Source organism: Microtus pennsylvanicus, chromosome 2 (genome assembly GCF_037038515.1).
Source record: "Microtus pennsylvanicus isolate mMicPen1 chromosome 2, mMicPen1.hap1, whole genome shotgun sequence".
In the NCBI taxonomy this organism is placed as follows: Eukaryota; Metazoa; Chordata; class Mammalia; order Rodentia; family Cricetidae; genus Microtus; species Microtus pennsylvanicus.
Window position 1 is genome coordinate 97,294,856 of NC_134580.1, and position 14,123 is coordinate 97,308,978.

The 14,123-nt window shown below is 45.0% G+C and overlaps 2 protein-coding genes and 1 non-coding gene across 3 annotated transcripts in view; 2 read left to right on the forward strand and 1 right to left on the reverse strand.

The window, feature by feature from the left end:
* Positions 1–2,179: 2,179 nt before the first annotated feature.
* Positions 2,180–6,337, forward strand: Rpusd2 (RNA pseudouridine synthase domain containing 2). The gene is made up of 3 exons (XM_075961800.1): positions 2,180–2,835; positions 4,150–4,446; positions 5,409–6,337. The coding sequence occupies exons 1-3, from the start codon at positions 2,197–2,199 to the stop codon at positions 6,135–6,137; spliced, it is 1,665 nt and encodes a 554-aa protein (XP_075817915.1). The 5' UTR covers positions 2,180–2,196; the 3' UTR covers positions 6,138–6,337.
* A 5,432-nt stretch (positions 6,338–11,769) lies between these two features.
* Positions 11,770–11,851, reverse strand: Trnas-gcu (transfer RNA serine (anticodon GCU)). The gene has a single exon. It is a non-coding gene; the product is annotated as a tRNA-Ser (tRNA).
* Positions 11,852–12,174: 323 nt separating this feature from the next.
* Knl1 (kinetochore scaffold 1) overlaps positions 12,175–14,123 on the forward strand; it is a 66,035-nt gene continuing 64,086 nt past the window's right edge. The window contains exon 1 of the mRNA XM_075961811.1: positions 12,175–12,244. The gene's annotated coding sequence lies outside the window, so the exon portion shown is untranslated. The remainder of the gene's footprint in view (positions 12,245–14,123) is intronic.

Here is a 14,123-nt window from a genome sequence, read left to right on the forward strand (position 1 = left end):
CCTATTTGGAGGTATCTCACTATGAAAACTAAACAGGGTTATAGTCTATTTACAGGCACTCTGTAAATAAAGACAGACCTAGTCTCTTTTTGGAAGAAGGAAGGCTCCCTTGTAGGATTCTGGATCTTGAGATAGGAACATAAGGAGGCTGATATACTTAGAGATTTTTCAAGGGACAATAGGGCCATGGGGCAGAAAGTCCTTTGCACAACTGCACATTTCACAGCGACAGCATCCCAACTGGGTTTCTTCCCAGAGGCCTCTGCTTCCCTTGATTTGGTCTCTTTGCTGAATCTGAACTTTAGCTCTGGTATGAATTCTAAGAGGCATCAATATCCTTTCCGTTATTCCCTCTCTGATGAAGGTAGCCAACACAGATTTCAGCATTTTGCATTTAAGAACTGTAGTGGTCTGGGGAGATAGCTTAGTTGGTAGAGTACTTGCCATGCAATACAGACCTGAACTTGATTTCCAGAACTGATGTAAAAAAGCTGGGCATTGGAATGCATGTTTGTAATTTCAGTGAGACATTGTGGTGGTTTGAAAGAAAATGGTCCCCAAAGGGAGTGCCACCATTAGGAGGTATGGCCTTGGTAGAGGAAGTATGTCACTGTGGGAGTAAGCTTTGAGGTCTCTTTTGCTCAAGCTTCCTTTAGTTGACAGTCAATTTCCTGAAACCTGCAAGATGTAGCACTCTCAGCTCCAGCACCACATCTGCCTGCTCACCACCATGCTTCCTGTCATGATGATAACGGACTGAACCTCTGACACTGTAAGTGAGCCACCCCAGTTAAATGTTTTCTTTGTAAGAGTTGTTGTGGTCATGGTGTCTCTTCACAGCAATAGAAAACCCTAACTAAGACACTGTCTCACAAACAAGATGGGTAGGACCAGAGGAAGGACACCTGAAGTTCACCTCTTACCCTTAGACATACTCACATGTACAACTGCATGTACCCAGTACACACACATATCACACAGAATACCCTAGCAATGCATTTTTGATCTATTTGCAGTTTTAATGTGCAAGTGGTTCTGGATAAGAGTTTCTGGAAGCCAAATGGGAAATCTCTAATTCTCTTGGTGCTGTTAGAAGGAAGGACAGATGTGAAAAGTATTGCACACACACATATATAATAGGTTTATATAATATATATATATATACACACACACATAGTATTATGTATTTAACATACTATAATGTGCACTCTTCTAAATTATTGTAGTAGTGACTTTAGCTAAATGGTAGAGTGCTTGAGACTCTAGGATTCCCCAACACTGCCACTTAAAAGAGTATAGTAGACAAAATAGTTCTTGGTACAGTCACAGTTGTAGCAACTTTCATTCTGTTTGGTACTTTTTCCCTACTTGTTTGCTTTTTGTTTGTTTGTTTTTTTAAATCTTTTTTTTTTTTTGAGACACGGTTTCTTTATATAGCCTGGCTGTTCTAGAACTCACTTTGTAGACCAGCCTGGCCTCCAACTCAAAGCGATTTACCTGCTTCTGACTCTCGAGTGCTGGGATTGAAGGTATGGACCACCACCACCCGACTTGTTTTTATTATTATTTTTTAATCTTTTAATTTGTTTTTTCAAGACAGGCTTTCTCTGTATAACAGCTCTCATTGCCCTGGGAACCAGGCTGGCCTCAAACTCACAGAGATCCGGCTGCCTATACCTCCCAAGTGCTGAAATTAAAGTTGTGTCACCACTGCCCGGCTTGATTGTTTTAAAAATAATTTAATTATTATTATTTAGCTTGTTTGTTTTTATTTTGAGACACGCTCTTGGGTGACCCTAGAACTGAAACTAATGCTTCTGCCTCCAGATCTTGACGCCGAGAATGGAGGCGCGCGCTGCCTTGCCCGCTCCGCCTGCTCTAAGTAAACTTTTAACTGTTTTACAGACCCGGGGAAGGAGAGCTTATCTGTATGGAATGTGCACCGTCGTCTTCGTGGCGCACTCCCGAAGATTTCCCTTAGGAAATAATCTCTCTCTGATCTCTTCGATGAAGGAGTCTGTATACAGCCACTTTCTGCATAAGGCACTAGAAAGGGAGGGGGCGGATAGAAAGATGCCCGCAGACCCCTAACTCTGCAAACTCCCTTCTTCGCCGCTTCTGTACTGGGTCTCTCTGATTGGTTGCTTCCCGATGACGCCATCAGATTGCGACCCCGGAGCTGTTGGCCGCGCTGTCATGCGGCGTGGTGTCCACGGCTGCCTACAGATCCTTGTGCAGTGGCGGGCGGCGTTCTGGTCTCACAGCTTTGCCAGGACTTGGGGTGGCTGTAAGGAGGCGATGGCTGAGGCACTGTCTACCCAGGCCGAGGCAGCGCGCGGTTTGAAGTTTCAGCAAAATGGAGACTCTGGTAGCGACGGGAGCGGAGAGCCGCTCCAGGAGGGCCCGGGGCCCGCGGCGGCGGGGGAGCAGGTCCCGGGGAGCGGGGAGCGGGCCCAGGGAGGCGAAGCGCAGGTCTCGGGGAACGGGGAGCAGGCTCCGGCTCCAGTCGCCGACTCAGGCAAGAGGAAGAAGCGGCGAGGCGCCACCGGGGAACGGGTCGTACCGCCCCCGAAGAAACGTCGGACCGGGGTCAGCTTCGGCGACGAGCACTTTGCAGAGACCACCTACTACTTCGAGGGCGGCCTGCGCAAGGTGCGCCCCTATTACTTCGACTTCCAGACCTACTGTAAAGGTCGGTGGGTTGGCCGCAGCTTGTTGCACGTCTTCAGCACCGAGTTCCGATCCCAGCCACTGGAGTACTACGAGGCTGCAATCCGGGCGGGACGCCTGCATCTCAACGAGGAACCTGTTCAGGACCTCAGCATCGTGCTCAAGGTGGTGTCTGATGGGGCTGGCCAGAATCAGGCTTTGAGGAAAAGAGGAAAGGTTTTGTTTTGTTGTTGTTGTTGTTTTCCAGATTCAGCCTATAAGTGCCGGAGTAAAATGATGGTAATTCAGAAACGATCTCGTTTTCCCGTGGGACTCGTTTAGTTCCCACCTCTTACATCAAGCAGACAGCCTTTCTACGCTCTAGAACTCAACCTGTTCGTCCTCCCCAGCAAGGCGGGTTTTTATTTTATTTTTTTAAAGAAACAGGAATGGAAATTCTCATTTTCCTTTTTATATCTGCCTTGTGGCAAGGGGACTGCCTACTTTCTACCCTGCATGATAAATCTCGGTACAAATAATAATAGTAGGTACCTCACTCGTGTGTTCTTAACTGTATCAGGCACAAAGTTAAGCATTTTGTGTGCTCTATCATGGAGTACGTATAAGCGACTCCATCTTGTGATGAAACTGAACCTCAGAGTAAGACAACGGTGCAATTTACAAAGTGTGTGCTTATATTAATGCTTAAAGTAGTTGTCATGGTTCCTGATGTTATAGAAGTAGGAATTCGGGAATAGATACTAGCCAGGTGGTCCGTCCAGTCGTCCCGGTCCCCCCCGCCCCCAGACCCCTGTCATTAACACTGACTCACTGTGATGATAATGAAAAAAGGGTAATTTCAGTATTTGGCATTAATCTCTCCCATACTGATTTTGAGAACCGCAGGTTATGTCTGTCATAACCTTCATACTCACAGGTAAGAAAACTGAGGCCCAGAGAGGTTAAAATGACTTGCCCAAGAACATGTAGTGAGCTTGTGTCAAATCTGACGTAGAGCCTAGAGCTGTGGCTTACAGCTTGGTGTTGTTTGTTGAAGGTTATACCGGTTCCCCCCACCTCCATTTAAAAGACATTTGCTTTCAAAATGCATTTGTATCAAGGTGGTTAGGTGGCTCAGCAGGTTAAGGACCCTGCCACTAACCTCACAACCTCTTGCCTCTGCATGCGCCTTTATACATGCACGCACATAAATAAGTGTAATAAAGACTTTTTAAAATACAACTTTATTGTAAGGATTATACAAAAGCAAAACTAGAAAACACCCATAATCTCACCACCAAGTGATTTAACCAGTTGTGTATGTTTCAACAGTAGGTGTTTACCTCTGTGTATTTTTACAAAATGATATCATGCTACAACCAATTCTTTTTCTACTTAAGACTTTTTTCTGTGACCATTCCTCCATGTCAGTAAGGAACGGAGGAAGCTCACTGTCTGTAGGCTGCTGTCCCAGGCTGACTGCTTACCTGTGTTTGACAGGACAATGACTTCTTGCGGAACACAGTGCACAGACATGAGCCACCAGTCACAGCAGAGCCCATCCGCCTTCTAGCTGAGAATGAAGATGTGGTCGTTATAGACAAGCCGTCCTCCATTCCTGTCCACCCCTGTGGCCGTTTCCGACACAACACAGTCATCTTCATCCTAGGCAAGGAGCATCACCTGAAGGAGCTCCACCCGCTTCACCGGCTTGACCGCCTCACCTCCGGAGTCCTCATGTTTGCCAAGACAGCCGCCTTCTCCGAGAAGATCCATGAGCAAGTTCGGGAGCGGCAGGTGAGCCAGGCTTCGTCTGCCTGAGACTGCTTCCTGGGCTCCCAGGTGCTTTGTGTTGGAAAGGGGTCATGGAGTTCTAGATTGAGGTTATCTACAGCCTTCCTATTTCAAGTGCCAAAGACAGACTATCCTGTACATTTCAGGTCTCTGGAGATGGCAGGTACTGCTTCTTGGTAGTTTGCTGTTCTGAAATCATAAAACATTTTTAAGATTTTGAGGAGAGCTCATGTAGTAGGAAGACTGGATAAAGTTGGAAGAGGTGTGAGTAAGATCATTGGCTGGTAGTTATGATCTTAAGACTTGAAATTCTACATCTGGATCATAATGCATTTATTGAACACATACCAGACTTAATCCCCAACACATTAGAGCCTAATTTACTAAATTCTTATAGCAGCCCTGTGAGGTAAATATTTTTCTCTCTTTCTTTCTTTTTTTTTTTTAAATTTGTTTTTTCAAGGCAGGGTGGCCTCAAACTCACAGAGATCCACCTGCCTCCACCTCCCAAGTGCTGGGATTAAAGGTGTACACCACCACCACCTGGTGGTAAATGTTTTCTGATTTTATATTTTCCTTTTTTTAATTCATGTATTCATTTTATTTTATGTGGGTATTTTGCCTGCATGCATATATGTACACCATGTTCATGCATGGTGCCTGCAGAGGTCAGAAGGGGAACAGATCTCCTGGAACTGGAGTTAGGGATGGTGGTGAACAACCATGTGGGTGCTGGGAACTGAACCCAGGTCCTTCGCAAGAGCAGCAGGTGATCTTAACTGCAGAGCTATCTCCCCTGATTTCATATTTCCTAGATGAGGTGTGGGGATGCACAGAGCTTAGCTCACTCAGGATGGTGAAGCTGACAATGCTGGCATTAGGGTTTGAATTACACTGCACTCTGTAGAGGGTTGGGCTTGGTGGTTTTGCTTTGGATTAACTTTTCCCGTCTTCCTCCTTTGTAGTTGGAGAAGGAGTATGTATGCCGGGTTGAAGGGGAGTTCCCTGACCAGGAGGTAATTTGCAAGGAACCCATCTTAGTGGTGTCTTACAAGGTAGGAGTGTGCCGTGTGGATCCCCAGGGCAAGCCCTGTGAGACTGTGTTCCAGAGGCTGAGCTACAATGGCCACTCCAGTGTGGTACGGTGCCGCCCGCTTACAGGCCGTACTCATCAGATCCGAGTCCACCTCCAGTTTCTGGGCCACCCCATTCTCAATGACCCCATCTACAATTCGCCTGCCTGGGGTCCTTCTCGAGGCCAGGGGGGCCACATTCCAAAGACAGATGAGGAACTTCTCCGGGACCTGGTTGCAGAGCATCAGGCCAAAGAAAGCCTGAATGTGCTAGATATCTGTGAGGATGACCTGGTCCCAGGACTCATGGACTCTGCAGCCCCCTCTTCAGAGCTGGCCAAGAACAGCCTGCAGGAGTTGACCAGAGTAGCCCAGAAGACAGATGGAATAGCTGAGGCAGCCTCTCAGGGTCTGGACACACCAGAGAAGGCTAACGCAGAGAAAGCAGATGTTATGAATCAAGAGACAGACCCACTTTGTGCAGAGTGCCGGCTCTTGCGACAGGATCCCTTGCCCCAGGATCTTGTGATGTTCCTGCATGCCCTCCGCTATAAAGGGCCAGACTTTGAATATGTCTCACCCATGCCAGCCTGGGCACAAGATGACTGGCAGGAAGACTGAAGGATGTGGCCAATGGAAGAAAGACTTCTTGGGTTGGAACAAGAAGTCCCTTGGGGCAGGGACTGATCCCATTGGTTAGTACTCAGGGTTTGGGGAAGAGTGAAGGTTCAACTGTAAAGGAACCTGCTTGTTCTTGCTACCTCTTTCCTTCTAGCTCATCTGGAGACTTTCAGGTCTGTAAATATATTATTTTTTCCTAACACCTTGTGTATCTGTTTTTACTAGTTATCTTACAGCTCCTCCCGCCTCTCCCAATGCTAGGTCCATCACCAGGAAGGCAAGTGCTCTACAGCTAAACTCCATTCCTAGCCCCTTAGTCCTTCTGAGTTTCTCTTTGTAGCTCAGGCTACCTCTGCCTCCCGAGTCATGAAGTCACAGGCATGAAGCACCGTGCCTTGCTTTTTTTTTTTTTAATTGTGATAAAATTCACATAGCATAAGAGTAAGCAGTTTAAGATACACACTTCATTGGCATTTACTGTATCTCCTCAAACTTGAGCAACCTTAATCTCATGACTTCAAAACCTGTTCTCACCCCTAAAGCAAAACTGTTAAGCACTCATTCCCTTTTCTCTCCCTCAGCTTCTGGTAAGCTTAGTCTCTTCTTTATGAATTGTGTGTTTTAGGCATTTCATATAAATGACTATAACCTCTGTGTCTTTTTTTTTTTTTTAAGATTTATTTATTTGGAACCGGAGAGATGGCTCAGAGGTTAAGAGCACTGGCTGCTCTTCCAGAGGTCCTGAGTTCCATTCCCAGCAACCACATGGTGGCTCACAGCCATCTATAATGAGACCTGGCACCCTCTTCTGGCATGCAAGCATACATGGAAGGAATGTTGTATACATAATAAATAAATAAATCTTTAAAAAAAAAAAGATTTATTTATTTAATGTGCACTGGTGCTTTGCCATTTCAGATACCCTGGAACTGGAGTTAGTGTATTAACTTAGCATAATATTTCTAAGATTCAACTAATTATAGTATGCATATGTAGTTCATTCTTTTTTGTGACTGAACAGTATCCCATTGCACAGGTATGCTACATTCTGCATAGTCACTCATCAGTTGCTACTTACAGTGCTGCCGTGAGCATCTGTGCAGTGCAAGATGTTTAAGTACCTGTTTATAGTCAGTTGAATGAATGGCAATTGCTTTTAACTTTTTAGTTAAAACACAAACCTTTTCCATGGAAACTGAACTGTTGTTGCCAGCACTGTACCAAGGGTCCCAGTTTCCTCACATTCTTGCCAGCACTTATTTTTGTTTTGGTTTTCGAGACAGGGTTTCTCTGTAGCTTTGGTGCCTGTCCCGGAACTAGCTTTTGTAGACTAGGCTGGCCTTGAACTCCCAGAGATCCGCCTGCCTCTGCCTCCCGAGTGCTAGGATTAAAGGCGTGCGCCAACCACCGCCCGGCTGAGTCATAAGATTCTTAAAAACACTACAGTAATTCGATTAAAATACAAATGATATATCTGGTTAAATTTTTCTTCTTTTTCTTTTATTTCTTTTTTTTTTGTTTAGTTTTTTGTTGTTGTTTTTGTTTTTGTTTTTTCGAGACAGGGTTTCTCTGTAGCTTTGGAGCCTGTCCTGGAACTAGCTCTTATAAGCCAGGCTGGCCTCAAACTCACAGAGATCTGCCTACCCCTGCCTCCCGAGTGCTAGGATTAAAGGCATAAGCCACCACCGCCCGGCCCTGGTTAAATTTTTCTTGCAAACATTCCATCATTTGACCAAGAAAAATGACTTTTAAGTGTTATGGTTCTAGAGAATGCCTGAATTTACCACTGAGGCATTCTGCTGTAGGACCACACCTCTTTCTGATGGTAAGGAAGAGACCAAGCCCACGCCTATCTACCTACCTCTCAAACCAATCTTTACTGCATATAGTGAAGAACACTTTTGGACCCAGCACTTGGAATTAAAGGGTCTCTGAGATGTAGTCAAGCCTGGTCTACATACTGAGACAGTGTCTCAAACAAACAAACAAAATAACAAACACACACGAAACCAATTTTTACACCCCCCCCGCCCCCCAGGGTTTCTCTGTAGCTTTGGAGCCTGTCCTGGAACTAGCTTTTATAAACCAGGCTAGCCTTGAACTCACAGAAATCTGCCTGCCTGTGCCTTCTGAGTGCTGGGATTAAAGGTGTGTGCCACCACTGTCCGGCTCAAAGCCAATTTTTTTTTAAATGTCTTGAAGTCTGGGTTTTTCTCTCTCTCCCTTCCCTCTCTCTCCTCTTTCTTTCCTCCATCCTTCCTTTCCTAATCTCTCTCTCTTCTTCCTCTTTGTTTTTCTTGAGTTTCTTGTTACATAGCCCCAGGATAACCCCTAAATTACTCATATTCCAGTTGGCCTCACACCCAGAACCTTCCTCCTTAGCTTTCCTACTGCTTGAGTTACAGACAACAATCTACAAGTTTAGGCCCAAATGCTGGAATTAAACTCATGCACCACCACTCCAGAAGATTTCTTATGTATAGTAAGACATAGTCTTTAGCAAGTGCGCCGCACACACACACTCAATTATCTACTGCATGTTCTTCAGAACTGAGTCATATAAGAGCTGTTGCTGTGTAATCACCCAGCACTGGGGAGCATCGCCAGCTAAACACAGTTCTTCCCTGGTAACTTCATGGTCAACAGAGGCAGGAGCCTCCCTGGAGCTGGATCCAGAGAATGACCCATGTCTTGGCACTCAGTAAGTGCAACAGCCTTAAGGATATAACATTATTATAATAATAATATTAATTATTATTATCCTTGGATCGTTTCTTACTTGTATTAAATAAATTTTAGCCATTGTCTCCCTCATTACCCTCTCTCATCCCCACTTCCTCTTCTACCAAAACCCTTCTTTCTTTTCGAGAAGTCCCTTCCTACCATAACAATGCCTTAAGGATCAGTGCATCAGTCTTTCCTCATAGTTTTTCAGAGAGTGGGGGTTGGAGTGTCCTGTAATAGTTCAGGACGGCAAGGAGTAACCCCAGTGTTGAGAAGAGGCCAGCTCATGGGATTTAAAAAGTAAAAAGTTGCCATCATTTTGTCGCCCAAATCTGGAAGTTGCAATTGATCCAGTAGATGGCGCCTCACACTCGCTTATCACTCCAGTTTCTTTTGTTACTAACTCAAGCAATTTTTCCCTCGCAGGCTTTAAAATAATGTGGCATCGTTAATTGTTCTCACTCCCTTAGGAAAAAGGAGCAGAAGTACTGGTAGTTGTTGACCAGGAAGTCGACAGGATAGGAAACCCTGGCGTTCTCATGGCGAGCCTTACTGTCGTTTCACACGAAAATAAGAACTAAACAACCGGGCATGGAACGAAGCAAGAAGCAAGGTAGTGAGGAGCTGGAGAGTGAGCCTCCTGGTACGGGATGAGGGCATCACACCCGCCAGGCTCAGAGAACTTCTGGAGCAAAGGGGAAGAATTTTAGAGCCAGCGGAAAAGGAAGGTGCTTTAAAAAGTCTTCCAGGAATGCATGGCCATTGTTCTCAGGGCAGCTGTGATACCTCCACAGGACTGAGTCCATCAACATTTCAACGTGGCTGAGGGAGGGCCTCATGAAGGGCCATCCCTCCCTGCGGGCTACCGACAGTTAATGGATGCTGGGGGAGGGAATGTTATTTGCTTCAGTGGTCTAACCATTGAAAAGTTGCTCCAGAAAATAACGTTACCCCCATGGCCATTATAAGCAACCCTAATTTAACACAGTGCATCAGCCATCAAAAAACACACATGACAGTAGGAAGGGACTTCTCGAAAAGAAAGAAGGGTTTTGGTAGAAGAGGAAGTGGGGATGAGAGAGGGTAATGAGGGAGACAATGGCTAAAATTTATTTAATACAAGTAAGAAACGATCCAAGGATAATAATAATTAATATTATTATTATTGGGTTTTTCAAGACAGGGTTTCTCTGTGTTGCTTGGAGATTGTCTTGGAACTAGTTCTTGTAAACCAGGCTGGCCTCGAACTCACAGAGATCCGCCTGCCTCTGCCTCCTGAGTTCTGGCCAATAAATATTTTTTTAAAATGAGCTTCCGATTTATTTTTTCCATTCTTGATTTTTATGTTTTTTAAAACTAATTAATCATTTATATTTTATATATGAGTGTTTGGCCTGAATTTATGTATGTGCACTGCATGAATGTCTGGTACCTGGGGAGTCCAGATCCCCTGGAACTGGAGGTACAGCCACCTGGTGTAAGCTGCCTTCTGGGTGCTGAGAACTGAACCCTGCTTCTCTGCTGAGAAAGTAGGTGTTCTTAACTGCTGGGCCATCTCTCCAGTCCTAGATTTTTCCATTGTATTATACTTTTCAAAACACCTGAAGCTTTTCCTTTATTCGAAATAACTCATCTGGAGCTAAGAGATGACTCAACAGCTAAGAATCCAGGCTGCTCTTCCAGAGGACCCAGGTTTGATTTCAGCACCTATATGATTTATCCCAACCATCTGTAACTCCAATTGGAGGGGATTCAGTACCATCTTCTGGCCTCGGTAGGTACCGAACACATGTTGTGCACAGGCAAAACACCCCTACATATAAAATACAAATAAAAAGCTTTTTATTTATGTGCTTTTGTTTTTGAGACAGGGCTGACTATGTAGCCCAGGCTAGCCTTAAGCTCACAACCTTCTGTTGGGATTGATTACAGATGTCTTCCCATAGCGAATTCCCTCATGGCCCCAACCTTTGGTGTGACTCCGATGCCTTTGACAGCCTGGTGAAGCTTAGGAGCTCTTCCAAAAATCACTAAATTTATTTATTTTATGGGTCTGAGTGTTTTGCCTGTGTGTATGTAAGTGTGCCCTGTGCACACCTGATGCTGAAGGAGTTCAGAAGATTGTACTGCATCCCCTGGAACTGGAACTGGAGTTATAGACAAAGCAGGGCTGACATGTGGATGCTAGGAACCATTTCTCCAGTCCAGAAAACTGCGCTTCTCTCTCTCTCTCTCTCTCTCTCTCTCTCTCTCTCTCTCTCTCTCTCTTTCTTTTTTCAGTGAGAGTCTCTCCCTTAAAACATAAGGTTGAGATTAATTAATCAAGAAAAATATCTCCGGGTCTTTCAGGATGAGGCACCTCAACATTATCGCAGATTCAGACGGGATTTCGCGACGGAACAACACCTAAACCCAAGAGGGCAGCTGCTGTCGCATCTAGTTCATCTTGAGGATTTCAAGCAGTCGTAAAATAAATGTTCTGGTTTCAAAAACTTAAAACAACAGCAACAATCCCCGAATGAGAGCTTTTTAAATAACCGAAACTTACCGCAGAGCTAGGTCACGTCATGTTCCAGACCACCCCGAACATGTGAGCTGTAGTTATAGTCTCTGTGCTGTTTTTTACTGTGTAAGAAATTAAATCCGCTACATTTTCTGAGTCCTAGAAAACTCTTTTTTCTGCCTTTTCTTCATAACGATTCGAAAGTGCTTTTCAAATATTTCCTTTCATTCCCAGTACCATAAAGAAACACCCTTCCATGATGAGACTAATAGTGCTAGATAAAATCAGTAAATCCATCGAAATCAGATGAAATATTCAATCGTTTCCGTCCTGTAAATTATATCTTCACGTTACGTTAATTAGTGGAAACCCTACAAGGGGGGATTAAAAAAAATAAAAAGCTACCGACGAGGATGGGATTCGAACCCACGCGTGCAGAGCACAATGGATTAGCAGTCCATCGCCTTAACCACTCGGCCACCTCGTCCCAGAAGCTTAGGTCTTCCTGGCAGCTATAGGGAGTAGTATCAGCGGGCTGTGACGCAATATCATGGAAGCCGCCGTTTCGTACGGAAGCCAACGGTCCGACTGTTTGCAGAGCAGACAATCGAAAGAAGGTACCGTTCTCAGAAAAAGAGGTCTATATTTGATAGAGGCGAAGAAAATTCTGTAGGAAGCGAGAAAAACTTGAGGAAACTTAAGTCGGCGCTGAGGATGACAGAAACATTTCGAGACGTCTTAGGGGCGGGGCCGTCCTGGTGTGCGGCAGTGCGCCTGCGCGTCGCTCTGGCGGTTAGATTTGAATACTTCCTGGAGCGGTGACGTCTGGTCCTGAAGGAGCGCGCGGAGCTGGTCGAGGCGAGCAGACGGACTGCGGCGGGTAAGAAAGCGCCGTGGCTGTGTCCCGGGCTCCTTCCTGAGCGGGCTTGGGTTGTGTCTGAGCGCTGAGGGTCGCTCCGTCAGCCCGTGCCCCGCGGGGAACGCGCGAGCCCCAACGGCCGGCCCCTCCATCGCCGGGACCGCCCCGCCGCGTTCCCGGTCCCCCGCCCTAACGCCGCAACCTCCCGCGGGTTCCTAGGCCGGGCCCGCCCCACCCGCCGTGTTCGTCAGGGTTCCTTCTTCTCGTACCCCTGCCTCTCCTCCACCGTCTTCCTGTGCTGTGTGTTTCTGACCGAAATTCCCCACGTTCCCGGCTGCAGTGCTTTGAAAGCAGTGAGTGAATTTTAAGTTGTAAGCTTGTCTGAGACCAATAATAGAGTTCCGGGTTTCTGCGGGTCCAACATTAATAAAGTCAATATTCGTGTGGCACAAATTAGATTATAACACTACCTTTCCATCCTCAGGCTCTGGATTTAAGCCCCTTGGGTGTGGAAAATTGCCGACTGGACTTTTAAAAATGTATTGACGAGTTCGAGTCCAGCCTGGTCTACAAGAGCTAGTTCCAGGACAGACTCCAAAGCTACAGAGAAACCCTGTCTCGAAAAACCAAAAAAAAAAAAAAAAAGTATTAACATTGTGTTTTCAATAAGGATGGCACCATAGGATCATATATTCAAATGTCTAGTCACTAGAGAGTGGCACTAATGGAAAGGATTGGGAAAATGAAGACATGTGGCTGACTTGGAGGAGGTCTGCCATTGGCTTTGAGCTTTCAAAAGCTCATGCCAAGCCTATGCTCTCAGCTCCTTTTCCAGCACCGTGTGTCTGCTGTCATGTTCCACTATGTAAGTCTCTGAAACGGTAAGCCAGCCCTCTATTAAATGCCTCTTTTTAAAAGAGTTGCTGTGGTCATGGTGTCTTCACAGCAATAGAACAGTGGCCAAGACAGAAGTTAACAGAAGTAAAGGGTAAAGGTTGTGGCTAAAAACCCGAAGCAGCGTTTATTTTAGACACTAAAGGTTGAAGTTAGTTTTCACTTCCGTTGAATGGTTTAGTTCGGTTTCTTCTGTGTTCAATGACTAAAGTAGACTTCATGGAGATGGCATTTCATTGTTTGGTCATATTGTTGGAATGGATGTTAGAGATATGAAAGGGAAATAGGTTGTAAGATTTTGGTCATTAAGGGTTAGGTTCAAGCAATGTAATTCTTGCCTATGTGAATGGCTGGAAAGCTTTATAAGACGATAAAGACGTGTAAAAGGAGTAAAAATGTAGCAGTGGAGATAGACATGATGTGTTTGATGCCGAGAGAACAAGAAAAGGCACTCTAGATACTGGATGGGATGAGCCTTTCCAGTAGAATTTTCTGTGATGATGGTGATGTTTTATATATGCACTGTCCAGCATGCTACCCATTAGCAACCATTTTTTGAACACTTAAAGTGTAGTTATGGTTACAAAGAAATGTAGCCGTAGTTACCAAAAATGCTTCATTTTAATTTCAGTATAGATAACTATTTGACAGCATAGATCTAGGATCCATCAATGAAGATTGTGGAAAATATTTACTGTAGATTTTGGTTGTATCAATTTAGGAGTGAACAAGGAGCCAGATAGTATTTTCGGCTTTGCTGGCTGTAGGTCACTGTGATATTCTCTGCCACATAATGTTTTATTGTTGTTTATTTTCTTCAATTAAAAAAATTCCTTCAAGACTGTTTTGAATGTGTTTGCCGATTCCTGAATTATTTAGACTAGTGATTCTCAAACATTTTGGTTCAAACAGTCCAAAAGAAATACCAAACAGTTCCATTTATTATATAGCTAGGTTCAATAAACTTAATGAGTATATCTTAACAACTTAGTAGCCATTTGATAAA